General features: G+C 49.8%; 1 protein-coding gene across 7 annotated transcripts in view; it reads left to right on the top strand.

The window, feature by feature from the left end:
- The window catches only part of ZFAT (zinc finger and AT-hook domain containing), a 190,268-nt gene that overhangs the window by 43,485 nt on the left and 119,897 nt on the right, over positions 1 to 26,886 (top strand). For all 7 annotated transcript variants that reach the window (XM_038555582.1, XM_038555584.1, XM_038555581.1 and 4 more), the window contains 2 exons: positions 1,304 to 1,555; positions 25,697 to 25,885. In XM_038555582.1, coding sequence (XP_038411510.1) covers positions 1,304 to 1,555; positions 25,697 to 25,885 — 441 coding nt within the window. The remainder of the gene's footprint in view (positions 1 to 1,303; positions 1,556 to 25,696; positions 25,886 to 26,886) is intronic.

Genomic DNA, 26,886 nt, shown 5'->3' with positions numbered 1-26,886 from the left:
TGTCTGATGTGGGAGCACAAGGACCTACTTAAAGGGTCTTCATGGGGGTAGCAGTGGGCAGCGTGGGGGATGCCTACCTGTGCAGACTGGTGGCCTTAGAGCAGGGAGACGGCCTGAAGATCTCATTCTGTACTTGACCATATTACCAGGATGCTGCTGGAGCCAGGACCCCCTCCTTTCCTCTGCAGCTCAGATTTGGACGATTGCTGAAATGCTGTACCTCAGCAGATAGGCCACTAACAGACTGTGCTGGTTTCCTGCTTGGTGTCTCTCAGGATACCTGTCAGGTCACATCATTTGGGACCAGACACTCCCTCTTCACGCACCCAGCAGCACGATGCTTCCCGACCCCACGCACCCATCTTAATTCCCACTTTCATTCTGGAGATCAGTGTCTTAAAAATGAGGGCTAATTAAGAAACACAAGTTGAAAAACGGTTTGAGACTTGTTCTGCAGCAGCTCTGAGCGTGCCATTTAACTCACTAGGTCGCTAGGAAACTCGAAAAATACGGCTGTTGTCTTTAGTCCTTTAATTGGTAGATTTAGATTGTAATTATTTTTTCTCTGTTTTATCAGAACAATTTGGCTGTAATAATTATGATGCCTTGAAATAATCTGAATAGTCGTGTAGCTCGTTAAGAGCATGAAAAGCTAAGCAGCCTTTGCGAATCCTTTGCACAGAAGTCCTTAAGCATATTCTGAGAACAGGGTGTTAATGGAGTTAGGGGTTCTTTAGAAGTCTGATTTGTGAGCCGGGGGGGCTGCCGGTCACAGTTTAGAACCACCCCCGCTTTATAAGAGAAGATGTGCACAGGTTCTCCTCAAACAATATTTCTAAAAATATTTATTTATTTATTTATTTATTTATTTATTTATTTATTTATTTATTTATTCATTCATTCATTCATTCATTCATTCATTCATTCATGAGAGACAGGGGGTGGGTGGAGGCAGAGACACAGGCAGAGGGAGAAGCAGGCCCCATGCAGGGAGCCCGACGTGGGACTGGATCCTGGGACTCCAGGACCACGCCCTGGGCCGAAGGCAGGCACTAAACCGCTGAGCCCCCTGGCTGCCCATATTTTTAAATCAGAATATAAGGAAATTTAGTGCATGCTAGTGTGTAGATGCAGAAACATTAGCACTAAAGATACTGTTTGCAGCTTGTACTTTCCGGCACTACGTCAGACTCTGTTTTTCATAAAACCCGAAACTGAACACATTCCCACATTCAGAGGTTGGGTGTGTGCTCTGCCCTGTGGCCATGTGTGACGACATTGTGCTCTCTTCTTTCCTTGGTAGAGTTTTCGGTCATGAAGAGGAAGAGAGGCAGGCCCAAGGGGTCCACGAAGAAGCCCAGCGCCGAGGAGGAGCTTGCGGAGAGCATCGTGGGTCCGAGCGAGGACAGTCCACCGGTCCCGGAGGAGGGGAGCAGCCTGGCCCCCGGCAGCTTGGAGTGCAGCAAGTGCTGCCGCAAGTTCTCCAACCCACGCCAGCTCAGAAAGCACATCTGCATCATCGTGCTGAACCTGGGCGAGGAGGACGGAGAAGCAGGTATGGTCGCTGAGGGCCAAGTGCGTCCGTTTCCCCCACACATGTGAACGACGGACGGCAGTCTTTCCTGGGTCAGTTTTGACAGGGAAATCGAGCCCTTACACACAAGTCTCACCTGTCTGGGAGAGTTCCTAGTTTTGGAACGGTCACCATGACAGTGAGTCATCTCTGAGTTGAAGGTGTCCTGCTTGGGTGGTGCCCATGGACTGCAAGTCCCGGGGGTACTTGAGTGGGTGCACTGGGGTCTGCACAGAGGGTGAGATGCGGCGTCTCCCTGGGTGAGCTGACATTCCGGGTGCGACAGCAGGGCTGCACATCACAGAACGTCAGCAGGGAATAAACCCTCAGTGGGGAGACGGCATTCCGATGGGCAGTCGCGGGGAGCCTGCTGTCACGGGCCAGGTGGCACTGGGATGCTGAGGGAGGACATCTCAGAGGATGGATGGGACCGTATGAGCACGAGGGCAGATGTTAGGATGCTCAGCATCTCTGTGATGAAGCTTGATGACCAATGGAGGCCAAGGGCCTGAGTGTGGCGGCATCCTGGAAGCAGCTGAAGGGGATCGGTGCTTCCTCCACCCGTGTTCCTGGCGAGGCCTCCACTTGGAAGCAGCTTCTGAAAGAGGCTGAAGTGGGTGTGACATCACTGTGTTAGAGCACACCTCGTGGGCAGCCTTCTGGGGAAATGAAGCACCACTGCCCTGGGTGGGGGGTACTGGGGAGACCCTCTACCTTGGGCTCCGCTGTCGTCTGGCTCTTGTGCCCACTTGGGAAGTCTTCAGACTGCCTGACCACTGAAGAAGTTCTTACAGTGCGTTGTGCTGTGCTAAGGATGTTACGTGGGAGACTACTCTGGTTAAAATGCTTCCGGCTTTGGAACACAGCTGTCTGGGTGGGAATCCCAGCTACTTCAGCCCTTACCAGCTTCCTTCTGCCTCCATTTCCTCATCTGTAAAATGGCAGTAAAACCCAGCACTCTCACAAATGGTTGCTTTGAGGATGAAATAAGGCAGGACTTAGAAAATGCTCAGAACAGTGCTTGCATAAGAAACGGGCTCAGCAAATGTTAGCTGTAACTTTCTTCCAACAGTACTGTTGTCCTCCTTCCTGTCCTGTAGAGAAGGATAGTTAGATCCTGGGAAATCAGGTCATTTGCCTGGCCAGGGTCCTTCAGTTAGCAAGGGGACCTAGCCTGTGGACCTCAGTTCTCAAGTCCTTTACTATAAACACCCCCCAGCAGTGAAGCAAGACTGTTGGTGTGTAAAATCCCAGCACAGATTGGAGGAATAATTGCATAACTCATCCCTGATGCTTACCCAACATCTCGGTTGGTGGCCGCGGCTCATTGCTACCATCCGTGCAAACTATAGAGAACATGAAACGTCATTCTATCCTATGGAGAACTGCTCTCAGGGGGTACTATGTGAACCCCTTTCTAGGCTGCATGGGCTAGTGCCAATACGAGCATTCAGACGAGGTAAGTCAGTGGGGAAGCAGCTGTCCCAGGGCAGAGCACGTGTCATCACCGTGTGAGACACTTAGCTGGGGAGTGCTCTGGCCTCAGAGCCCAATGCCCACGTGGCAAATAAGGTTACTTTTACAAGTGAGATGGTTGAGGGAGGAAGGATTAGGACGGACCTTCCTGCCCCTGAAGAACTAATTTCTGGTGGATTTGTCACCCACTGGCCCTGGGTTATGGAGCTGTTCCCATGCCATGCATTACTCCCTCCCTCCTTTTTTTTCCCACAAATGGTTAATGGTGGTTGCATTGTGTTTGTTTATTACTTTAATCGCAGTATGGATAACAGTGTTACATTAGTTTCAGGTGTGCAACATAGGGATTCAGCAAACCCATACATGTCCGGGTACTCACCACAACTGCCCTCCCGAATCCCACCACCCACCTCCCCTCTGGTGACCATCAGTGTGTTCTCTAGAGCAAGGATCTACTTTTTCGTTTGTCTCTCTTTTTTTCCCCCTTTGTTTTGTTTCTTCCATTCCACACAGGAGTGAAATCATATGGTGTTTGTCTTTCTCTGTTTCACTCAGCATTCATTGTACCCTCTAGCTCCATCCACATCCCTGCAGATGGCAAGAGTTCATTCTTATTATGACTGAGTAATATTCCAATGTGTGTATATAGACCACACCTCCTTTATCCATTCATCTGTCGGTGAACGATTGGGTTGATTCCATAGTTCGGCTCTTTTAGATAACGCTGCTGTAAGCATAAGCATAGGCGTGCATGTATCCCTTTGAATTACTGTTTTTGTATTTTTGGGGGGTAAATACCCAGCAGTGTGATTGCTGGATCATAGAGTAGTTCTATTTTTAAATGTCTGAGGAACCTCCATGCTGTTTTCCAGAGCGGCTGTACCCGTTTGCATTCCCCATGGTGGTTGCGTTTTAATCAGAAGGGCCAGCTGTAGCCTTCAGAGCGGCTCTGTTTGTTCCTGCCTGCCCGAGAATCTGAATCTCTCTCATCATTCAGTGCTGTCTTCTTGAGGATCTGTTTTGTTTTTGTGCCTTCACATGATTCATCCTGTCAGACTCCTTCTGGGAGACTCCGGGGCTTTTTGTACAATTATGGCTGGAAATCAGGGATCTCTTTTGCAAAGCATTCCTGCTGCTGCTTCCTCCAGAGGTCAGACCTGGATCTAACTTGGATGCAGCCTGAGAAGTTCACTCAGATCTGTGGATGTTCTGCACTGCCCTCAGGGTTTTCTTCCAGAAACAAAGTTTTTCAGTGTCTCCCCTTCAGAGTAAAGTGCAAAGTCCTCTCAAGACCCTCAACACAAGGATCTTTCCCTGGAACCCTACGGCATTACTTTTTCTGTGTCCTGTTGTTTGCAATTGATGAAATTTAAGCTATTTCCAATCTTCTGCTGTTGTAAATATTGCTTTAATAAATCTTTCTATATGCATATATATGTGTGTGTGTGTCTGTGTGTGTGCATGTGTATACACACCCACGTACATGTGGATTTGTAGACTTATAACTGTTATTTTTATAGGAGAAATCCCTAGAAATATAACCCCTGGGTCAGAAAGTATATTACTATTGTCAACCCCCCCGCCCTGCCCCGAAAGCTCACACCAGTTCAGATTCCAAAAGTGTCTGACGGTGCCTATTGGATATTGACTTTTTTTTTCTTTTTTAATACCTGGGATGATATAGAAAATACTAAGAGGAAAGTAACAGTAATTCAGAAACTCACTGCCTAGGGGGATTGACTATTAAACCATATAAAAAAGAGAAGAAAGATCCTGCTCAGCTGTGTGTACACATACATTATTTAGAAATGGGGCCATGCATCATGTTCTGTGATTTTAACCCCTTCCCCCCAATGTGGCCAATTGAAGTTTTCATGTCAGTATTTTTTATTGTACAAGCTGTTCCGTAGCTCTCTCTGGATACTCACTGTCTTACAGCTGTTAGGTCATTTAAGTCACAGCAACCTTTAGAAGTAGGCACTGGTGTTATTCCCACTTCACAGAAAGGGTAACTGAGACACAGAGAGGTTCTAAAGCTTGCTTAGACCACACAGCTGTTAAGTGGCAGGCCCAGGTTCCAAACCTGCCTCATTGCAGGGACTGTGCAATGCTTCTTCACCCCAAATGGTCAGTAAATGGAGATTTCTGTCATTTTTAAAGGCCACCCAGCATTTCACCATACATGCAGGCCATACATTTTCCTTCACCGGTTTCTAGTCTATTGGCATTCAAGATTGGTCTTAATTTTTCTCCCTGATTAAAACAACAAGAACAACAACACAGGTGACTGGTCTTAAGCATGCATTTTAATTTTATTATTATATTTGTACTCGTGCTATTATTGCCTTAGGCAAATACCTAGTAATATAATTGTTGGGCCAGTAGGGGCATATTTTACGTTCTGTTGCATGCGTGTACGTTGCCAAGCTTCCCTGCAGACAGCATCTGCCGCTCCCCTTCCCGACACCGGCTTGTACCCTCCTGGGCCCTCTTCACCCTGCGCATTGTCTGTCCTCACCCCTGCCCGTCTCCTAAGATGACGGTTCCCTTTAGTTGTTTGTATTAGCGTCTATGTGGTCATGAGTAGACCTGGTTATAGAGTTATTGGGGATTTGTGCCTTGTGTGTAATTTGGGGTGTTCCTCATCTGTGTCCTTTACTTACTTCCCTTGGGTTGCCGTGTGTGCGGCAGAAAATATTCTCCACAGTTTGTCTTTTCATTTCTTTCTTTCTTTTTTTTTTTTTTTTATTCATGAGAGAGAGAGAGAAAGAGAGAGGCAGAGACAGGCAGAGGGAGAAGCAGGTTCACCGCACGGAGCCCGGTGCAGGACTCAATCTTGGACCCCGGGATCTGAAGGCAGACACTTAACCGCTGAGTCACCCAGGCATCCCTTGTCTTTCCATTTCATTTGTAGCCTTGCTTTGTTTTCTTTCATGCTTCACTGGAGTTTTAAATATCTGTACTGTCACTCCTGTCGAATGTTCCTTTTAGATTTCTTGCCCTTTTCATCATAGCTGAGAACACTTACCGATACCCCAGAATAATAAAATACATGCTTCTATCTATTCCTTTGTGATTTGTATGGTCTCTTTTATTACCCATGATTTGGATCCATCTGGAAATTGTGGTTTTGTGAAAGTCGTAAAGTAAGACAGTTCTATCAGTAAACACAGGCAAAAGAATTATCTTAATAAATTGGGAGATAAACTATTTCAAATCCTGGGGTCCAGAGAAGAAATAATAAGGGTCTGGCTCAAAGTCTTTAAAAAAGTAAAACTTTGTATTTTGAAGATAATTGCAGATTCACAGGAAGTTGCAAAGATTGTAGAGAAATCTGGTGCCCTTAAACCCGTTTTCCCCCAACGGTTGCATCGTATGGAGTTACGCAGCGTGTGCTTAGACTCAGATGCGGACCATGACCTGTGTGTGCAGCTCCGTGTCATGTCACTCAGGGGGACCCGTGCTCCTGCTGCAGAATCACCCCACTCCCACCCTCGGCAACCGCAGATCTGTCCTCCAGCTCTGTAATTCGGTCATTTCAAAAATCTTACATCTTTTGAATCACATGGTATGTGACCTTTTAAGATTGGCTCAGAAAACCCCCTTTTCAGACTCACTTTCATAGGTTTACAGTTGAGGAAGTTGAAGTCCAGGAGGTGATGATTATCCAGAGTCACACACTGCATTGGAGGTCGGGCCGGGGTGCGACCCCACACCTCTGGACTCCCACTCTGGGGCCAGCCCCGCGGTGTCCCACATCTGTGCCTTCAAACCTGTCTCATTTCCACCTCATGGATGGAGATTTTATTTCATTTCAGTGTACTTCTGTCAGTCTTTTACACTCACCTTATTGGAAACTACCCTGCGTGGTTCCGCTATTTATTTTCCGCTCTGTAATTAGTTAGGTCACATATCCTGCAATGGCAGACGGGAGCAGTCCTTTCTAATAAGATTATCAGCTGCCTCCAGTAATAAGCTGTAGAGAAAACGGCCTCCTATTCCACTGATTTGAGTGACCTAAAAGGACTTTAATTTAACAAATATGAAACAGAAGAGTAGAAGCTCGGGGAGTTTCTCTCTTTCTGGCCCTCATTGAAGCCTCTAAAATATGCAGCAATGACCTTATGCCCGGCTACTTTGCGGCCACCGTCCCTACGTTTGTTCCATGTTTCCTAGTTTGCCAAGCACAACATTACAATTGGGAAAATTCTCGCATAATTGTTTTAATACATGGTCTGTAAAGAGCAGTTTAGTGACATTTCAAACAATTGACCTTGACTCTCTAGCTTGTTAAAACAATAAAAACAACACAAGCCTTTCCCTGCGCTGAACCTGGCAAGTTAAAATAATACTTTTGGTGTGTATTCTATATTTATTTATTTTATTCTGCATTTGAATAGCAAAAGAAACCAGGAAAAGAGATTTCTGTGCCATTATGTGGAACAGCTGGTGTTTCTGAAAAAACAGTTTGCAGCCTGCAGAAATCAATATGTCAATTTTATAAAAGTGACTTCTGAACCTTTGTAAGCTTATTATCTCTGGGGTCCTTTTTTGCAAAGAGAGTTGCAAAAATTTGCCCTTTTTCTATGAAATCCGTCCCAAAGATGACAAGGCATTTATTTAAGATCTTCCATAAGATGCACCTATAATCTTCATGGAGGTCTTTTTAGAACAATGTTTCAAGTGCCTTCTGCTGTATTTGTGTTAGCAAAACAGCGGACTTGGTAAGAGCCGCTGTGATTGAAAACGGTTTTGGGTGAGTTGTGTTTGAAGATTTGCAGGCGTGAAGGAAGGGCAGTGTCAGTCTCTGAATATGACGCCTTTCTCCGTGGAGAGTTGTGTAATGGTGATGACTGTTTGCTTTTGCTGCCTGTAAACCCCGGTTTCACCTGTGCACCCGTCAGGTGGATGGAAGCCTGGAGGTCATGCAGCACAGCGGTCTCTGGAAACACTCTGGCTTTCTGCGTGCTGGGAAGTGTGGGCACGTGTGCTGGCTCTGTTCACATTCCGTCCCCGTGACACCTCGAGCTCCTAACTCCCTCCTCCCTCTCCAGCTGCCCCTGTTCCTGCTGCTTTGTGAGCTTCAGTTCTTCTGCTCGTCACGTCGTGTCGCTGTCGCTGAGCCTGTCAGTCCGCGTAGGCCACGTCACGCCCTTACAACAAAGCCTCTCCCGCATTGCCTTGGCCCTAACAGAACCAGGTTCACGTTCTCCTTCGGACAGGACGCCTACTGCAGGTGCTCAGAGGCTCTGCTCACTCAGGGTCCCAGACAGAGCAGCCACCACTTGCACATGGCTGGTCACTGTGCAAGAAGGGAGAAGAGCCCTGGATGGTTTCCCCTAAGCCTGGAAGTGACACCTGCCACTTCTGCTTGTGCATTTCATTGGCCAGAACTGATGACATGGCCCCACTGACTTTGAGGGTCCAGAAAGTGTAGCTGTGCACATGCCCGGGTTGGGGGAGAACGGGAGATTTTTGATGACTGTCACTAGTGACTGCTGTGTGCATCCTGTACACAGCGTGGAACTCACCCCCTCTCTGGGCTCTGACTTGCAGACATCCTCCATGGCCAGACCCTCTCCTGAGCTTGCAGTCAGTTTGGGTGCCCCATAGGCAGCATAAACTCTGTGGCACGTTTGGTGTGGTGCTTGTTGTCTATCTCCTTATAAATGGACCCCCTCCCCCCATATTCCAACTTGGTGACTGTCCCCACTGTCCAGATGTCCCACCCCTCACATTTGTCACTTGCCACGGTCAGTTGACTTTTTCTCCATCTGTGCTGTGCTTCTTAGAGGTTAAGCCCCATTATCTCTTCCACAGACTCTTGTGACAGCTCTGTTCTACTCTGCCCTTCTGTTCCCATCCATGGTCTGTGTACACCGGTGATTTGAAAACACATCCCTGATACATATATTCCTTTATTTACTAATAAGTTGCATTTTTAAAATTTAAAAACCATCTTACAGGGTCCTTGCTGTAGGCCTACCACTATTCTGAGTGTCTTACAAATATTAATTTATTTCCTCTTCATAAAAACCCCATGAGGTAGTTACTAGTTTTGTCCCCATTTCACAGAGTAGGAAACTGAGACAGGCATCCTACCCAATGTTGCATGGTAGTAAGTAGTAGGCCTGAGATGGGAGCCCAGGCATTTTGGCTCAAGTACACATTTGCTGTAAGAGTTTATTATAGACACTTTACGTATGTAAACTATAAAATTCACAAGGATATGGTAAGAAAGGAAAAGAGGAATCCTATTTTCTTCCCAAATATCAGTCGATTGTTTTAGGCACGTGTTGGGTGTGTGTGTAGACATCTCTCTGAAGTGCAGACTGGTCACATCCCTTCCCCAGAGACAGACCACCGTGCCCACCCCTGTTCACAGACAGGCTGAGCTCATCATGAGCCTGCTAGGTCATTTATGCATAAACCTGACAGCTGCCCCCTGCCCAGTACCCCTCCCATGTTGCCCACCTATGACTCTGTTACAAACTTCCAGAGGCCCCAGAACCCTGTACTTGCAGTCTCTTGTATGTGTTCCCTTTGCCTAGAAAGGGAACCTCTGCCCTCTGAATAGCCACACTCATCTGCAGCCCCTAAGCCTCCTGGGCCCTATGCCATCCCTTTGCCTTTGCACACCCATCCCTTCTCTGGGATGCCAGAGCCCTCTCGTGTGTCAGCAGATTCTTACTCACCTGTCGCCTCTGACCTCATTCATTTTGCAGGCTGGTTGAGTGTGCCCTTCCTTGTCCTCAGCCTCTGTCCCCCAGAAGCCCAGTCTACTCACTCCAGGCCATGTGTGTCTCCTCATGTTAGGAGTGTCGTTTGTGTGTGTGTCTCCCCACATGCTGATAGCTCAGCAAGCAGGGTCCCATACTGTCCCCAGAGTCTGGTGCCCTGCACATGGCCTAGAATCATTCATACTCTCCTCTCTGCCAAAATCTAGAGCCAGACTCTACTTCTTTATGGATTTGACACAAAGAGACATAATGCACTTTGTGTGGGTATCTCATTTCACTGTTCTCTTTCCAGTGTTTACATCAGGGCCTGGAACACAGGAAGTGAGTAAATGCATGAATCCTTTAGATCAGAAACTAGGGCTGACAGTGTCTAATGGGCAGCAAACTCAAAGTTAGTTTTTCTGATTTCCACATATATTTCTATGTGATGTGGGGCAGATGACATGGATGAGGTCCTGGTACATGTTGACTGGCCATCCATACCTGCTAACGGTCATTTCTGGACTCTGTGTTCTTTACATTTTGGGTTTCGTCCCCCTTTTTCCCACCTGTATTTGATGGTTGCCCATGAATATTACTTCTCACTTGCTGGTACTTCTCAGTCATTGGAAATAGAAACCTGAGTCACCCTTAATTCCTCCTTTGATCTCACCCCAGACCAAATGAACTGTCACTGAGCCCTGCTGGCTTTTGCCTCCCCCTTAGCCATTCTGGGGCCCCCAGTCTCCTTGCTGCCCTTCCTCCCTGTCCCAGGTCTAGCTTTCTCATCACTCTCAAGCACTTTTACCCATAGCCCTTGGATTGATCACTCCACTTCTCAACTGGCCCCCTAGACAGCCTCCCTTAACAGAGTGGTGTCAAATGCAAAGGTGACTTGTTGCTTTCCTATTGAGCATCCTCCCATGGCCTCCCTGCCCCTGCGAGGAGGGTTCTCCCCCTGCCCTGAGCTGCATCTGGGCTGCTGCTCTGCACAGTTGTGCTCATTTGTCCCCTGGCTCCTTTGGTGCAGGCAACTTTTTCTACTTAGAGGGCTCCCTCATCCTTCTCCACCCCCTGAGCCAGCCAGCTCACTCCCCAGGGCCAGCACCTCACCATGGAGGCTATTGGCAAATGTCTGCCCAGTGACAGTACCTGCACATGATCTTCGTTATTACCCCAGTAGCTTCTGAAACTAAATGAAGTTCAGATGGATGATAACAGGATATGTGATTGGAGTTCTTTAGAGAAGGAAGACAGTGTGGGACCCCTAGCCAGGAACCCATAGGGAGCTCTAGAGCAGGCACCAGAGATGGGTATGATTCAGGCTGCTAAGTTTCACAGGTGTTTGTGTACGTCCTCGCAGAATTTCCAGAGGCAAGGTAGTCGGGAACTTCCATGGGTCTGTAGGATCCTAGATCCAGGTCAGCAGGACCCCGATGCTTACGGGCCCTGGCCATACACCACAGTGATGTGTCGTCCTTGTGTGTGCCCAGCTGTGCCAGCTGCCTCCAGGGCACTGAGTATCTGTTCTGATCCTCCTGCTGGATGCCAGATAAAACCTCCCATCCTGCTGGTAATTAAGTCTCCCAGTGTGAGCCACAGAAGTCACAAGGAGAGCTGGCACTGTGTACTCGGCTCTCTCTGCTCCTGACTTGCTGTGTCTTGGGCTACCAGGGGCCCCTCAGAGCCTCTTTTTTTTTTAATTTTTTTTTTATTTTTTGTGGTGGGAGCAAGGAACTAACAAAATCACACTTAAGCAGCAGGACTTTAAGGTAAGACTTTTTTTTTTTTTTTTTTTTTTTTTTAAGGTAGGACTTTTGAATGAGGACTTTCTTGTTCAGGATCCTGGAGGCCCTCTGGGGCCGTGCTTGTGCTGGCTGGCGGGGCAAGTCTGTTCTGCTGTGTCAGGAGGCAAAGGTTGTAGCCCATTGCATTCTGCTGTGTGAAGTTCAGCGGGCTGCCTGCTGCGTCCTGCCGCGGAGGGCCTCGATAGGGTGTGATGGATTCTGTGGCACAATAGGCCTTCACTCTAATTGATGCCTTTTCCCAAGACAAGGAGCCACCATGCATCGTGACCTCAGTTTGAAAAGGAGTGCTCTCTCTCCCCTGGAAACCCCTGATTGCTAAGTACCGGGATGGGTGGCCCATGGTGCATGGCCCAAAGCTTTCAAAGCCAGATGTACTGCTGTGCCTGGTGCTTCTAATCTGCCAAGGAGGCCGGCTAAAGTGGAGGGCTGAGATCCCCACAGCAGGCAGATTCTCTTCTTTTTCTCCTACTAATTCCTAGGCTTGTGCTGTGGTTGGGTGCCAAGCCAGACTTTGGGGATCAGAGTTGAGTAAGATGAGTCTCCTCCCTTGAGCAGCTGAGTGTCTGAAAACGGGGACAGGGGGTTGAAGAAATAACAAAAGATAATGAATGGGCCAAACCGGTGCAGAGGAGGCAAGGCAGGGCCACATGTCTGTGGGGTACATCCTGGAGGGCTTCCTGAGGAGGGGGCCTGAACTGCATGTCTGAACGTGACTTGGCATTTTTGTGGAGAGAAGCTGAGGTAGGCACTTCCTTGAGGATGGCTGAAGCACAAGCCTGCAGGTGCAATGATGTAACGGGAATAGGGGTCATGTGGAAAACAAAGGCTTCGTGCTGTTCACGTGCTTCTTTTCATAGCTGTCCCTCCATGGGGACATTGCTGGAAGTAGATGCTTGCCTGGCTTTCCTTGGGAGCAAGTCCGCCAGGAAGATGTGAGAAAGCCTGAGGGGAAGAGCAAAGACAAGAGTGATGCGTATTCAGCAGGTCCGCTGGAATTATTGTGGGCTAATAAGTTCCTTAACTTGCTGTTTCTAGCAGCGTGGACTGAATTGGTGCCAGAGTCCCAGAATATAATCCCTTATCAGTCTGCTGTTCTGACAAGTGTTCTGAGCTTTTTATTAATGTGGCTGATAACACTTTAGTCTCTGGGGCGTTCTGAGATTTAATTAGTTCTTGGGCAATTTAGAATAGGTACTTGAGAATATTAGTGCAGCGTTAATTATAAATGAGTGCATATGAGCTAATTTCTTCAAATGTATGATTGCATGTACACTTAACTCTTCATCTGCTCTCTGCCAGGTCAACCTGTGTGGGTTGAGTGTTGTCATTACCTGTAGGGGACTCTGTGAAGTCTTGTGGGGAATTGGAGGATACAAACACAGACACAGATCCCACTTGCTAAGAGTGTAGAGTTGGAAAATGGAGCACCATCCCTCCCGAAGGAACCCCTTTGGGAAGGAGGGGATGGTGAGTGAGCAAGGAGCAAGGAGCAAGGAGATCTTGTATCAGAGGGACTTAGTTTTTCTTTGTAAGGTCAGAGAAGATCAACAGAGTCAAGGCTGCGTGTGCCTGTGTGTGTGTGTGTGTGTGTGTGTGTGTGTGTGTGTGGTTAGAGAAGCGTTTTGATTGAGAAGCTGCTGACTGTGGTGGTTGCTGGCGCTGTGATGGCAAGTAAACAGAAGTTCACGCAGTAAACTTGTTCAGAGCTTAATGATCCAGGCAGAAAATGATACCAGCATTTTGAGGTAAGCGTGAGGAGCACCTGTAGAGGTTACACAGGGTCCGAAGGGAGCTCAGAATAGTTGCTGTGCAAGCAGCCTGGGAGGGCAGGGTGAGAGTCAGAGAGGGCTTGGGTAGAGGTTTGAAGGCCTCATGGGTCTCATATTCCAAGGAGTGGGGGTACAAGTAGAAATTGGAGGAGGAGGGGAGTACCAGCACTGGCAGGGGCATCAGCATTCCTTAAGGCTCAGAGGAGCCTCCCAGCCACATGTGGTCAGTGGGACATGGTGGGGGTCTGGTGCCATGGTCCTGGTGAGGCTCTACGGTCTCTGAACCCAGCAGTGGCAATGGAAGTGGAAAGAAGCGGGCGTATTCTAGAGCTTGGGTGGAAGTGTGAGTCCCAGGGCCTGGGCAAAGGTTGGAGTGCATGGGAAGAAAGGCAGAGTGAGTAGGAGGTGGCCTTGGTTTTTGGCTTGGGTGCTGGGGTGGAGGATGGGCCCTGCCAATCTTGAGAACCCAGGGGAGAAGCAGGCTTGGGCAAGAGAGGACATGTTACTTCTGGTCATGTGTTGAGTTTGACGGACTGTGGGTGTCCAAAGGGCTGTTTCTACCTGGCTGTGGAGCCGGCAGGAGGGCTGGACTGGAGCCCTCAGCTGTGGGGCCTTCAGCGAGTGAGGGCACCAGTGGATGGTCATCCGGGAGTGGGCAGAAGTTCCTGAAGACCTTGCTGCTGGGCATCCAGTGGGACAGGAAGGCAGGAAGGCTTCCTGTGAGGGGGGAGGACAGTCATCCATGGTAAGTCAGGCAGGGAGATGAAATGAGATGAAGCTGGGATAAGGCCGTTGGTCTTGGGGCTTGAGAGTGTGGCTCATGCTGACCTATAGATGAGATGAGGCTCGGAAAGAGCCATCTAAGATGACCAAAAGGATCACGGAGCCAGTGGGATGTGCTGGGAAGCTGATGGCATGCTTGAATTGACACCTTGAACGTTTAATAAAGGGATCCTTTATTAAAGGATTAGGTCCTGCGGGAGACTGGACAGTAGGGCAGCGAGGTGTTGTTAACACCCTAGGTGTGGAGGCAGCAGGGAGAGTGGTCCCCAGAACTCCAAGGGCCAGCCTTTGGTAGAAAATGAAACAACCTCAGATGAGCCAGGAGCGGGGAGTCCGAGGATGAACTGCACCCAACCCCATCTCCTGCCGCGGCCTCCATGGACCAAACCCGGGGGAAGCCATAGGGCAGGGGAGCACCCGCAGGACCCTCACAGGCAGCTGGGTACAGGATGGAGGGGCAGTGCCTAGAGGGGCAAATGGGAACTTCTTGGAATACTGAGCATCCTGGATTTCTGCTCGTTGTCTTTAAAATGGGACAAATGTTGGGTCTCTGCTCCTGAAGCGACACTGCCTCTGGTTTTGTGGTCTAAGCACCTCCTGCGTGTGAGGGCAGCAGGCCCTGTGGTAGAAGGGTAGGGTGGGGTTGGGGAGGGTCTCAGCTCCGTGGGCGTGCACGCCCATCTGTGAACATCTCCTTCCACATCCGGCTTCACAGTCCACTTTGTGCCATTGCTCTTTTAAACACAATCTTTTCAAAAGGAAATGAAATACAAAGAATTACGTTAACGTGCTGGGGTTGAAGAGCAATAATGCACGATGTCAAAGAATTAAAAGTAATAGTTCCCAGAAGGCCAGTGACTCAGCAGAATGCCCGGGACCGGGGGTGGGGGAGGCGGGCGCCCCGCTACAGCGCTCTGTACTAGCCCACGGCGAACGGAACCCTGAGGACCCGTAATCCCAGTCCCAGACCCGAGTCGGGTGTGCAGTCATCGGCCCCACGGCATCCCCCAGGGATGACTGCGCAAGCCTCACCGGGCCACCTTTCCCTCGCTTGAGCCTCAGAGTGACTCGCTTTGCACACGCAGAACATACTTAAGTTTAGAGAGTTTCTGACCCATCCAGCTGAGAGGCAGATTGTGGCTCGCATACCCTGTCCTCCGCTGTGGACCCTCAGAGGGATGACTGTGGTTGAAGTGCCATTTGACGCGGCCCCTCTTCGTGCATCTCATGCACTAGTGTTCAAGCTGTTTCCAGGGCCCTTCAGAGGTGTCTGCTGCTTAGGGATGGACGGCCGAGGGGGGTGGGGGGGCATGGGGAATGTGGCAAGGGGGACCCCACCCACACTAACCAAAGTCATGCCCCTTTATTGATTGTTTACATTATAATTGCTTAAATAATTCACTTGAAAAGCGTCCTGCTGCTAAGACCATTCGAGAAGCACCATCCTAAGGCAGCGAGGCTCACACTGGGATTCTGTGCCAGGAGGTGGCGTGAAATGGCTGATCAAGGGCCCCTCCGCCGAGGGCCTTGCGTTCCGGGAGAGTGCATTTATTAGAGCCTCGCAGCAAAAAGTGAAGCTTAAAAAGATGGGTAAGAAAGACACACTGCACATGATGGAGTTACAGGTGCTAATGCCCAGGCAAGTGCCCTGCTGTAGGGTACCACGCCGTTACCAGAGTGGCGTCGATCCTCTGTCTGTCCTGATCGGTGACCAGGGACAAATGCCAGACAGACACAGGACAGTGTCGGATGCTGCTGAGGGGGTTGATGCTGACCTTTCCTCCTGTGGCCGGGCAGGCCTCCCCGGGACGGCCCTTCAGGACCTGCTGGGGTTGGATAGTGTCCGGTCCAGTCTGCTTGTCCAGCACGTCAGGTGGATTTCAGCCATCAATCGATCTCATTAAAACTATGTCCTGTTTTTCTGTTGGAGAAAGAGCCTTTTCTAGAGCTCAGGGGAGATATTTTAGAGTTCTCATACAATCTGAAGACAAAATACTACTGTAAAATGGATTGTGTAATTAACACCTGCACACAAAAGCAGGCTATTTGGACGATGGTTCACCTTAAAAAGAGCACATAGAGGACTTGGGGTGTGATCTGGCTGCCTCCCCACGGTCCCCATCTGCTCATGAAAAGATGCCAACTTGCTGGCCACTTCTCATCAGGCTCCCTGTGTTAGGCCCAGGGGGTCATCCGGGCGTTCTCTGAAATGAGGGTGAGTAAATTATCTACAAGTACCCATCGGTGTTGGGCTGGGAGGCTGGCTGGTGGGCAGCTGGGGTTCTCTGAGTGTCAGCGTCCCACCGTCCCAGAAGAGCCACCTTGTGTATCATCAGGGCCCTTTGTCTCCGTGCAGAGAGCATAGGCCTTTCCCTGTGTGAACGGAACCGAAACTCTGGTTTTCTTTACATTCCAAGAATCACCTCTTCCTAGCAGGGAGCATGGCTGGAGAGCAGGGGCTGTGGGCCACCAACATCTACAGGCCACGGTGGGATTTTAAATGCTCGGCCCCGGGTGCAGTCTGTTGCAGCAGGGCGGCCAGCTGTGTGGTCAAGTGCACAGTGTGCCTTCCTGCGGCAGGTGGGTGGTGGGGGGTGTGTGATTGGGAGCAAATGGCCCCTTGCTGCCTGTGGGGACTCAACTGAAGGTACACCCAGCCATGCCAGCCTTTATGTCCTGCCCCTACCCACCTAGCCTTCTGCACGCGGGTGGGCCAGGCCTCGTTGGAGGGGAGTGGGCTAGGAGGAAAGAGGTTATTTGGGGGCAGTGTTTGGGTGCTGAGATGCATGCCTGCCAAGCACTTTCCCAGGGACAGAGCAGAGAGATGGGTGTGCAGATCACTTCTCGGCCCAGTGGCCAGGCCCATCTGTCCTCTCGGTCGCCTTGAGATGACATTAGGCTCCACCATGGAGCCCGGCTGTTCATTTGGTTCCTGTCCATGCACTCTGTTCTTTTTCTGCGCCCATCAGGGGCAGGAGTGAGCAGTGGGAAGCTCTTGCTCTGTTGCAATGGACTCAGGTATGATGTTGGGTCTGCCACCTAATGGGGGAGGGTCTCTCGGTCCTGTCGCCGCTTCCCCCCTCACTGAGCCGGCCTAGGGACAGAGCAAGTTCATAAGGGCCCGAGGACAGAAGGAGGTGGCGACCTGTGTAGCATGCTAAGGGTTGGGGTGGTGGTCAGTGTTTGCTCGTCTGTCATCTGTCGAGTGGGTGAGCTTCGGATTCTCTGGGGGCAGGAACAGCCTGGCTCTTCTCTGGGTTCCCAGAGCCTGGCACAGGGCCAGGCATCCAAGGGGCCTTCACTTGTTCTCTGGTTAATGAATGACTGACTTGCCCACTGGGTGAAGTGTGAGGCCCTGTTGTCTCCACTTTACCAGGTCCCTAGGCGTCCTGCAAAATGGGCTACATCCTGCCCTGCTTCGTTGCACTCACATCACTGGGGGGTGGGGGTGGGGGTGGGGAGGGATGGGGGGAACAGATACGACCAAGCCGCAAGTGAATAAATAGCCCATGTCACAGTGACGGTTCTCATCATTAGGAAATTTTGCATGAGTTGTGTTCGTTACATCGTGACTAGAGTGCTAGCCTCCGCACTGTGTGGACATTTAGACCTACCCGGCCTCCAGGTGCTTGATTACCTTCTAACATTCTATGTAATTGGCCTATTTATTATGCTTTAAATATATTGAATGTCCCCGCTAGCACATGAATTCCAGGAGGCAGGGATCTTTCTCTGTTTTGTACACACGGTGTCCCGAATGCCTGGGACGGTACCTGGTGCTCCCTAAGTGTCTGTTGGATGACCTGTGGCAAGTAAAGAACAAATACATTCTGTCGTCCTTTGATAATTCCAAGGAAATATTTATTTCTCTTGGGCAGAAATGATGTTTTGTTTAAGAGTTACAGATGTGGGAAAATGAGAAGATGTGGGAAAATAGGGAAAGCGAGAAGTCAACTTACAAAGAGAATGCTTTATTAAGTGGTATAGAAAATTATTGTTGAACTTGCTATTAGACATAGAAATTCTGTTTTCAGAAGACCAATGCTTGACATGAATATTTAACCAGAGTGAGGAGAGAATAAGTAGCAAGCAGGCAGACAAACTGAAGAGACAGGCTCTGAAGTCAAACCCACAGTTGCCTTGGCCCATCCAGGCCACAGCCACAGAGCGTCATGAAAGTAAAAGCGAACGTGTCCACAGAGGCTGGTGGTTTAACTGGCCTCAGGTTCCAGCAGTGTTGGGTCTAGAGCGAGTGTGCCCAAAGGACGGGGAGTCCTGGGAGAGTTTGGGTGGCAGATGTGGGTGGAGAGCCAGGACTTTGCAGGGAAGGTTCCTTGGGGCTCTCTCCTCCCCCGACTTTCAGAGGACCAGTGATGCTGGCAGTAGGACCTGTGCCGATTATTACCAGCAGAGACTGGAACCCAGACTCCTCCGTGCTGCAGCAATGCTACACACCCCAGATGCAGATGCACCAGAGGAGGAGATTGGAGTGGAGGGAGACTTGAGAAGCAGGCGGCCTGGGGAGGAGGCAGGGAGGCACTCAGATGTGCCTAACACCGTGCTCCTCTGAAGAGTGGCTGGTCTGGTCACCCAGGAATGTGGCTGTCTGCAAAATGCCCTTCACCCTGTGTTTCCCGTAAGGCTCATAGCATCGGATTTGCTCATGATAGTCACGGTTGAGACTGTCTACAATTTACTTTCTCAAGCCCAGTTAATAAATCAAAGCTCCGAGGGCTCTCACGTGTGTCCAGGAGAGACTGGGCAAGGCTGCTTGTTTCCCAGCAAGTCACCATGAAGCCGTCTAGGTGTGATAGTGAGAGTTTGACAGGGGAGACAGCTTTCCTTTGAGTTGGTGGGGTAGCCACGGCCTGATGACAGGCAGCTGTCTGAAGTGACTCTATCTTTAGGATCACTGAATCTACGGTGGCCCCCAGATTCTTGCTGTTGCTCTTAGCATGCTGCTGTGTCATTGCCCGACATATTTTAAATTTTAATCATTGCTCATGCCAATGGAGCACATTATGTTAGATATTTGTTCAGTTTGCATGGCAGAGTGTTTAGAAATCTTAAAGCTACACCCAAAATCAAGATATTTTGGGAAGACTTCGAGTACTTTCAGCAGAGGAGGAGGGTTTTGTTTGTTGCAAGAATGTGCGGGTGAGGGCTCCCTCACAGGTCTCTCTGCGGAGAGCTGAGTTCTCACTCTGGATAGAATCTGTTCTGAGAGGGATGTATAGAAGGACAAGCCTAGCAGATGCTGAGGGGTAGGGGTAGGGAGGCTTGTGCCCCTAGATTGCCTCTGCCTCCAGACCTTATTACTAATGCATGAGCCTGCGATGGTCTGAATGTGTCCCCCGGACCCTTTCTCCCTCCACAATTCTGGATGCTGAGATCCTAACTCCCAAAGATGACAGTATCGAAAGGTGGGGCGTTTGGGAGATGATTGGGTCTTGAGGGCCATGCCCTCATGAATGGGGTTAGTCCTTCATCGGAGAGGCCTCAGGAGCCCCTCGCCCCCTCCTCCACCTGAGGACAGCAGCCCCTCGCCCCCTCCTCCACCTGAGACCAAATCTGCCTTGATCCCTGACTTCTAGTGTCCCGAGCCATGAGGAACAGACGTCTGTTGTTTTTAAGATCCCAGTCTGTGGCAGCAGCCCGAACTAAGCCTGTCAGGGTCGACTGTGAAGGCAGGTGGATGAGAATGGTTTTGAGGGTGTGGTGTGGCGTGAAGAGTCTTCAGGGCAGCATCTCAGGTGTTCCCAGGAGAAGGTAGAGATGACGATATTTAGTGTGTGCTGGGACTTGACTGTGAGCTGTTTCCTTTCGTCCTCAAAGCAGTCAGTCCTTGGTGGTCCCTGTCATTATTTTATTTTTTCTGAGCGATTTTATGGAGGTTAATCAGTTTTCCAAAGTCACACTATAAGTGGTTGAGACTCGATGCCACCCAGTCAAGTCCAGCTCCTGCTCACCCCCGACTTGGGGGGTGCTGGATGTGCCCTCCAGCGGACCCTTTGCAGCGTGGCTCACCAGCAGCCGTGCATATGATATACTACTGGCACCTGTCATGGAGCTATTGGATTTCAGAAGGAAAAAGAAACCAGAGGGAATGTAGGCATTAGCTGGGACGAAATGGAAAGTTTAAGAAGTAACTCAGAGGATTCAGGTGAGTATCTAGAAACAGCGTACGGAAGTCTGCAATGCAGGCGGGTGGAAATAGCAAGCCCTTGGGAGAGCGCACACCAGCATGACCTCCAGGCTGAGCCCACGAGGCATTTCAACAGAGAAAAGACCTCTTGGGAGAGTGCAAGGAGGGCTCCAGTGAGGATCCAGGGAAGTTGAGGAACAAGCAGAGCAGGTCAGGTGTTCAAATGGGAGTGAGCACATGGCTAGCAAGGCTTTTATTCAGATATTCACCCTTTCTCTCCATTCTCCCTCCTTTCCATGAAAGACAAGTATTGAACACCTACATGTGTGCTAGAGCTGTGGCTGCAAATGAAAAATAGGTAGTAGTGGCGGCTCTGAGAGCGGGGCCAGGGCCTGAGGAGCATGGCTCGCAGGAACCCCATAAACAACCTGTGATCGCTCTACGTAGCTGTCTGCATTTGTAGCCCAGGGTCTCTGGGTGGCATCGAGGGTCATCGTGGTCTGTGTCTGCCTCTCGGCCTGCCACTCTCATTTGTGGTGTTTTACCTGGAATTAAGTGCTGCTCCCTGAACGCGTGCGCTGCTTTGTCTTTGGAAACTGTGTTCTTTCCATGGTGCTCCATTGCTCGAGGGATCATGTCCCACCTCCAAGAATCATTTCCGAGGCCACTGAGGACAGTGTTCACCATGTGGTGCCTGAATCAGTGGGAAAACATATCGCATGTTGACCTGGGAAGCTCTTGAGAATGGAATGTAGCTGAATGGGCTGCAGTTCCACATTGCATGAGGCCACGGAGAATTGAGGAAGGATGTGCATTTGGGGCAGCCTCCAGTGGGGAGTGTCTTAGCGTCTGTTCCCAACCAATGAGGGTTGAGGGCTGCCTCCCATCATATTGAGCCGTCTACACTTCTGGGCTCAGCTAGGACACCAAAGGGGGCCCTGTGGAGCAGCAGGATTGGGGGATGCCCCCAGGGTTTCCAAGTCTAGGGGTTTCTTAGGCTTTAATCTGATCAGTCCTCCCTGTGTCTGTCACTCAGTCAGGTTTTTGTCACCTATCTGCCACTCAGGAAAGGGTGGAGGGCCCCTCCCGGGGTGGTATAAAATCCTTTTAAGGGTAGTTTCCTCTTGGGGGTGGGGGTTTGTCTCTGCCTGCCTTTCTCCCAGCTGTCCTTTATCCCTGTGAGTGAAGGGCTTAGCATTTAGAGATACAAAGGTTGCCTGGTCTGACCTCCCAGGAGTGCAGTCTTCCCCACAGCATCATGAACGGTAGCTGAAGCTTCCTTGAAAACCGTCCTTGGAAATGCATCACTAAAAACCACCCTTCCCTCGTTGGACAGCTCTGACTGCTGGAAATTTCTAGCTGAAGTCTATTGCTGGCTCGTACCCATGGGTTCCAGCTGGGCATTGTTGAGCACAGCAGAATGCGTCTGTCACCTAGGGTAGGCCCCTTTTCTGCTCTAGGCCTATGCTAGGCTTGTAAAATATCACGGAGACATGGACACCTCCCCTCCAGGAGATCACAGCACGGTGAGGCCTCTGAAAATGTGCAAAGCAGTGTGGGAAGTCCAGCCATCAACAACGGTGATGTGGTGGTGTATGCGTGTGTGTAAATGTGCGTACCTTTTAGTTTGTCATTTGGACAGGCAGGGTGTGTGGAGTGAGGGTGTTGTGTGTACCTGTGTGCAGGGTCCAGAGACTGAACTCCCTGGGTATTTGGTCAGCTTGTCATCCAGTGTGGTTCTAGCCCAAAGGGGTGAGCAGATAAGTACTGGTGGGCGTGTGTTGGAGTCATGGCCTTGAGAGTTCGGGGTCATGAGAAAGGATTTAGAGCAAATCCCAGAGGGCTTTATCTAGCACTTTTTCCTAATGGAGGTGGGAGGGAGCTGTTAAAGGTTTTTAAACATGGCAGGGACAGTGGCAAATTTGAATTTTGAAAGGATTCACTATAGGGTCAGGATGGAGAATGGTTTGGAGAGTGTGTTGGTCAAGGCACCATCCACAGATGTGTTTGAGGATGAGGATGGCCGTTCTTTTGGGTAACGAGGTGTCTGAGGACAGTGGTTCCTGGGTGGGCTCAGTGGCACAGCTGCCATGAGGGTCCTAGGGTCCATCCTTCCCTTTAAGAGCCTCAAGGCATTGACTCATCTTTTGCTTGATGTCTTATAGTTTCTTACAGTTGTTTGTCTCAGTGCTGGGCAGTGGACATGGTAATGTCCAGTTGAAGAAGAGGGGTGTTTCTTTCTTCTTAGCGAGGAAAACTAGCTTCCAGAAGGCCCCTGGCAGCTTACAGCCAGGCCCCCAGCTGCCGGGGGGCTGGGCTTGGGGCAGCGTTCTCTGCCCCTACAGCGGGAGGAGCGCCACCCTTGAGGCATGGGCACCGGGAGTGGGTCTGGTGGCCGAGGCGAGAGCACTGAAAGGGAGGAGGTGAGAGTCTCACCCAGTTTCCTCTTCTCCACCCCAGGCCAAGCCAGGCTCTTCCAGACCCTAACTTATGATGCCTGAAGCAGAGTCAAGATCCAGTTAATCCAGAGCATGGCCATGAGATCCCTTCTGATTATGCAGGCTAACGCTGTGTGTAAGCTTTTGGTTTTTTAGATGATTCATGTTGTTAACCGGGTTCAGCTTATGGCAAGCTCAAATTCTCAGGGTGGTTTTTGTTTTTGTTTCTTGTTTTGTTTATTATATGAATATATCTATTCCTGCTGTGTCGCCCACAGATTGAATTGTATCCCTAGGTAAGTTCTTTTATAAAGTGGAGTGTCATTTTAAAAGCACAAGAATCCCTTGATGTGTCGTTTCTACCCTCTCGAAGCATCCACTATATTCTCCTGTAGTTGCTTATGCATGCGTATCGCCGAGTAGGTAGGCCCCATAAGGAACTTCTGTGATGCAGGCAGTTTGTAGACTTTTTGAAATGTTTTTAATGTAGCCACTACAAAATGATACTAAGATTCCTGTTAGGCATGGTGCAAAATCAAACCTCACAGAACGTGAGCACTGGGACGACTTTGCAGGACGCTTGTTTTGCCCTGTGCTTTTGCTCTGCAGGAGTTGTCATGTTCTTCAGCGGATGGACCTATGTGACGGTCCTTGACTTTCCCCTTTGGCCTTGGAGAGATGTAGGAGTGATGCACGGCCTGTCTGATTCATGCTGTCATCTGCTAACTTTTCTATTCAGTTCAGTGTTACCGTGTTCAGCGCTCACACTAATTGCGTGACTAAGGACCCCTTCCAGTCAATTAAGTTCCCTAGGACTGTTTCCACCAGGCCTACACATGTTCCAGGCACCTGGGTTATGGGGACAGGGAGCAAAAGACTTCATCTGTAGAGCACAGAACATTAGTGTTTGTTTTGGTCCATCTGTCCCGCTAGCCGTGAGTTTTCCTAGCCTCATCTTGAGAGCCTTCCTCCTACCAGCTCCCACCTTCCTCCCCGAGGACTTGTGCTTCTCCCTCGTATCTTGTCCCTCCAGTGTCTGGCTGTAGGCACACCTGAATCGGGGCCAGCACAGACTTACCGAGTTGTCCCAGGCAGTCCCCCTTAGGTTTCTCCGGTCTCTTCCAGCTTGTGCCTTATTCCCGCATGGTGCCAACTTCTCCTATGTGACGCCTCCGCCCAAAGTACTGTCTGAACCCCCACTGTCCGTCTGCCCGTGGGCCTGTCCTGCAACCACGCACCCACCCCACGCTCATCTCCGCTAACGGGCTGTCGGGAGCTGCTCCTTCTACTTGTCACGACGTTCTGGGCGGTGATTGGGCAGGTTATTTCAGGTTTGTGGTTGTGATTCTAAGACCGAAAACGCCTTTCTCCTTCCTTCCCTGCATTTCCTTAGGAATCTGGAACAGCCTGCAGGTGAGAGCTCGCTCGCCCTTTTATGCCTCACTTTGGCATCCGAGTGTTTCTTACCCTCAGGCTCCTGCCAGGTCTAGCCGTTTGAGGTTAGCTGTTGTTCCTTCTGTGGCTGACACATCCATTCTTTGGTGTGTTGAAATGTCTTTTGAACCTATTCAGTTCGTCCTCCCCAGTGGTGGCCGGTGTTTGAAGCACAGATGTAGTGGAGTCCTTCCATCAACACACATGCTTCGGCGGCTCCCCACTGCCTTCCACGGTGGTGGAGGAGGGCTCTGGGTCAGGTGCGCCTCAGACATTGTTTGCTTGGCCCTCCCATTGTTTTAAGATTTTTTTTAGATTAGAGTCAACCTTAAAAAATCAAGATGTCATGTAAAAAAAAAGAAGTCTGGATTTCTCGTCTCCCCCCCCCCCTTTTTTTTTAAGATTTTATTTATTTATTTATGAGAGACACAGAGAGAGGCAGAGACACAGGCAGAGGGAGAAGCAGGCTCCCTGCAGGGAACCCGACATGGGATTCGATCCCAGGACCCCGGGATCACGCCCTGAGCCAAAGACAGACACTCAACTACCCACCCAGGTGCCCTTCTCATCTCCCTTTGAACAATCAAGAGACCTGGTGCTTTTGTCTTGGTGCTGCGGCCTGTGCTCTGTCACCAGAGCCCTGCTTGGAGGCTTCACTCACCCGCGCGACTAGGCTGCCATCCATGAGCACTGGAGTCTCCTCCCCTGTACTCCGTGGTGGAGGCTCTCCCAGACCCTCATGGGCTTTCTGTGGGCCTCCAGTGGTTTTATTTCCACCTCCATGCATCTCCACAAGCTGTAGCCACACAACATGCAGAGCTAATGGTTGACTCCTTGTCTTTGCTCTCTTTTCTTACAGTGGGGTGCTGCCATTTTCATCACAGCCACCTCTTTGCCCCATACTCCTTTTGCCCCACTGTTCTCCCCCACCCCCAAACATCACCTCACAAACACCTGTGTTTACAGCCAACGGAAAGGTTGTCTCCCCAGAAGGCCTTTTCTGACCTCTCGAGTTGTTTCTACCATTGCTTCTCATTTCACTTGGTGCACAGCTGACCGTCCTTGCTGACACCTCTTTGCACCCCTGTTTCTCCCCCCAGACTGCAGGGCTTTGGAGGGCATGGTCCCCGTCTGTGCCTTATCCATCTTTATATCCACTGTAGAAGGTAGCTTGTAACTGTAGCTTGAATGATTTCTTCCTAGGCTGTAAATCTTGGAGACCATATCTTCTTTAATAACTCTGAAGTCTGGTAGGCTTTGTGAAAACAAGCTGAAGGGTTATGCTGGCCTTAACAACACTGTGTCCCTAGTGCCTTGATGGTGGCCCCGTGGCAGCAGTGCAGGGAGTATTTACTGAATCACATGAGAGCCCGGAGAACCAAAGACAATGCCTGAAGTGAGAGAGAGGCCCGCGCGGCAGTGAGGACCGGCGTGTAGATATCACACATATCTAGTTCTTTTACCATCCCATAAAAAGGTTATGGGCACTCTCTAATTCTATCACTGATATAAAAGGATATTTTATACATCTCGGTATTATTTGCTCTTCAGGTGATGAATCTGACCTTGAACTGGAAAGGAAGTATAAGGAAGATGACCGAGAAAAGACCCCAAGGAGGCCGAGGACGCAGAGGACAGAGAAAGTCCAGAAGATCCCCTCGGGAAAGGAGGCCGGGCAGATTTCTGGAGTGAAGAAACCCATCATAAGTGTGGTTTTAACGGCCCACGAAGCTATTCCAGGTGACCACAACAGGGAGGAAGGGGCAAAACAAGAAGCTTTTGGCGAGTCTGTGCTGGGCAGCCTGACAGCTTGGACCCTGTGGTCCTGGGCAGCTGGCTCACTGACGGGTTCTCCATCTATTACCCGTCCCTGCAGGGTCGTTGTGGATAGCGTCAGAGGAGAGGTAGTGGGGGTGCTGCTGTTGCTGCCATAGGCCCTATCACAAGAGCGGTGGCCAGGAAGCATGCTTTGTTCCTTTGTTCCTGTGGCCCGGTCCCCACTCAGGGGTGCCCTCCCCTCACTGCACTCAGCAGGATGGTCCCTGGGAGAGACAAACCTGCTCAGACCAGACAGATGCACCTGCTCCCTGGAACCTGCAGTCTCATGGTCCCTCTGCCCAGCTTCTGTCTTGCATTTTTAGTGGGCTCATCACGTATTTTATAATATCAGAGATTTCTGTCTCCCTTTCCTTTCACATAAAATAGAGTGGAGATACTATAACTACCTTTTTTATAAAAGGTCTTTCAGGAAGGGATACTTTAGACAAAAAGCGGTTTATGATAGTAAGTTCCAAAGTATTATAATGGTTCTTTTTTTCCTATCCACTTGGGGTGATAGTTGTGCAATAATATTTAAAAATCAGGGGTGGGATTTTAAGAGCAGCTACAGCCTGTTAAGCATCTCTTTCCAATGGTAATAGTAGTCACTCTTTATTTAAAGTGGAAATGCCGGGTAAGTGCCTCTTTATACCTCAGCACAGAATAGGATGATTGGTAAGAAATAAGGCACATAAAAATATGTGGCTGGAAGAACTTTCTGGAAAGTCACATTGTCTGCACTAGCCGACTTCAGAGCAGTATCGATCAGGGGAATGATTAACCTCGGAGAGAGAGCAGCTCTTGTTCTCTGCCACCTCTAGTGGTTCCCATGGTAACTTCTTTATTTTTTTTATTTTGTTGTTTTTTTTTTTTTTTAAAGATTTTATTTATTTATGCCTAAGAGACATATAGAAAAGCAGAGA

This window comes from Canis lupus, chromosome 13 (genome assembly GCF_011100685.1).
Source record: "Canis lupus familiaris isolate Mischka breed German Shepherd chromosome 13, alternate assembly UU_Cfam_GSD_1.0, whole genome shotgun sequence".
In the NCBI taxonomy this organism is placed as follows: Eukaryota; Metazoa; Chordata; class Mammalia; order Carnivora; family Canidae; genus Canis; species Canis lupus.
This window is presented reverse-complemented; position numbering and strand designations above follow the sequence as displayed.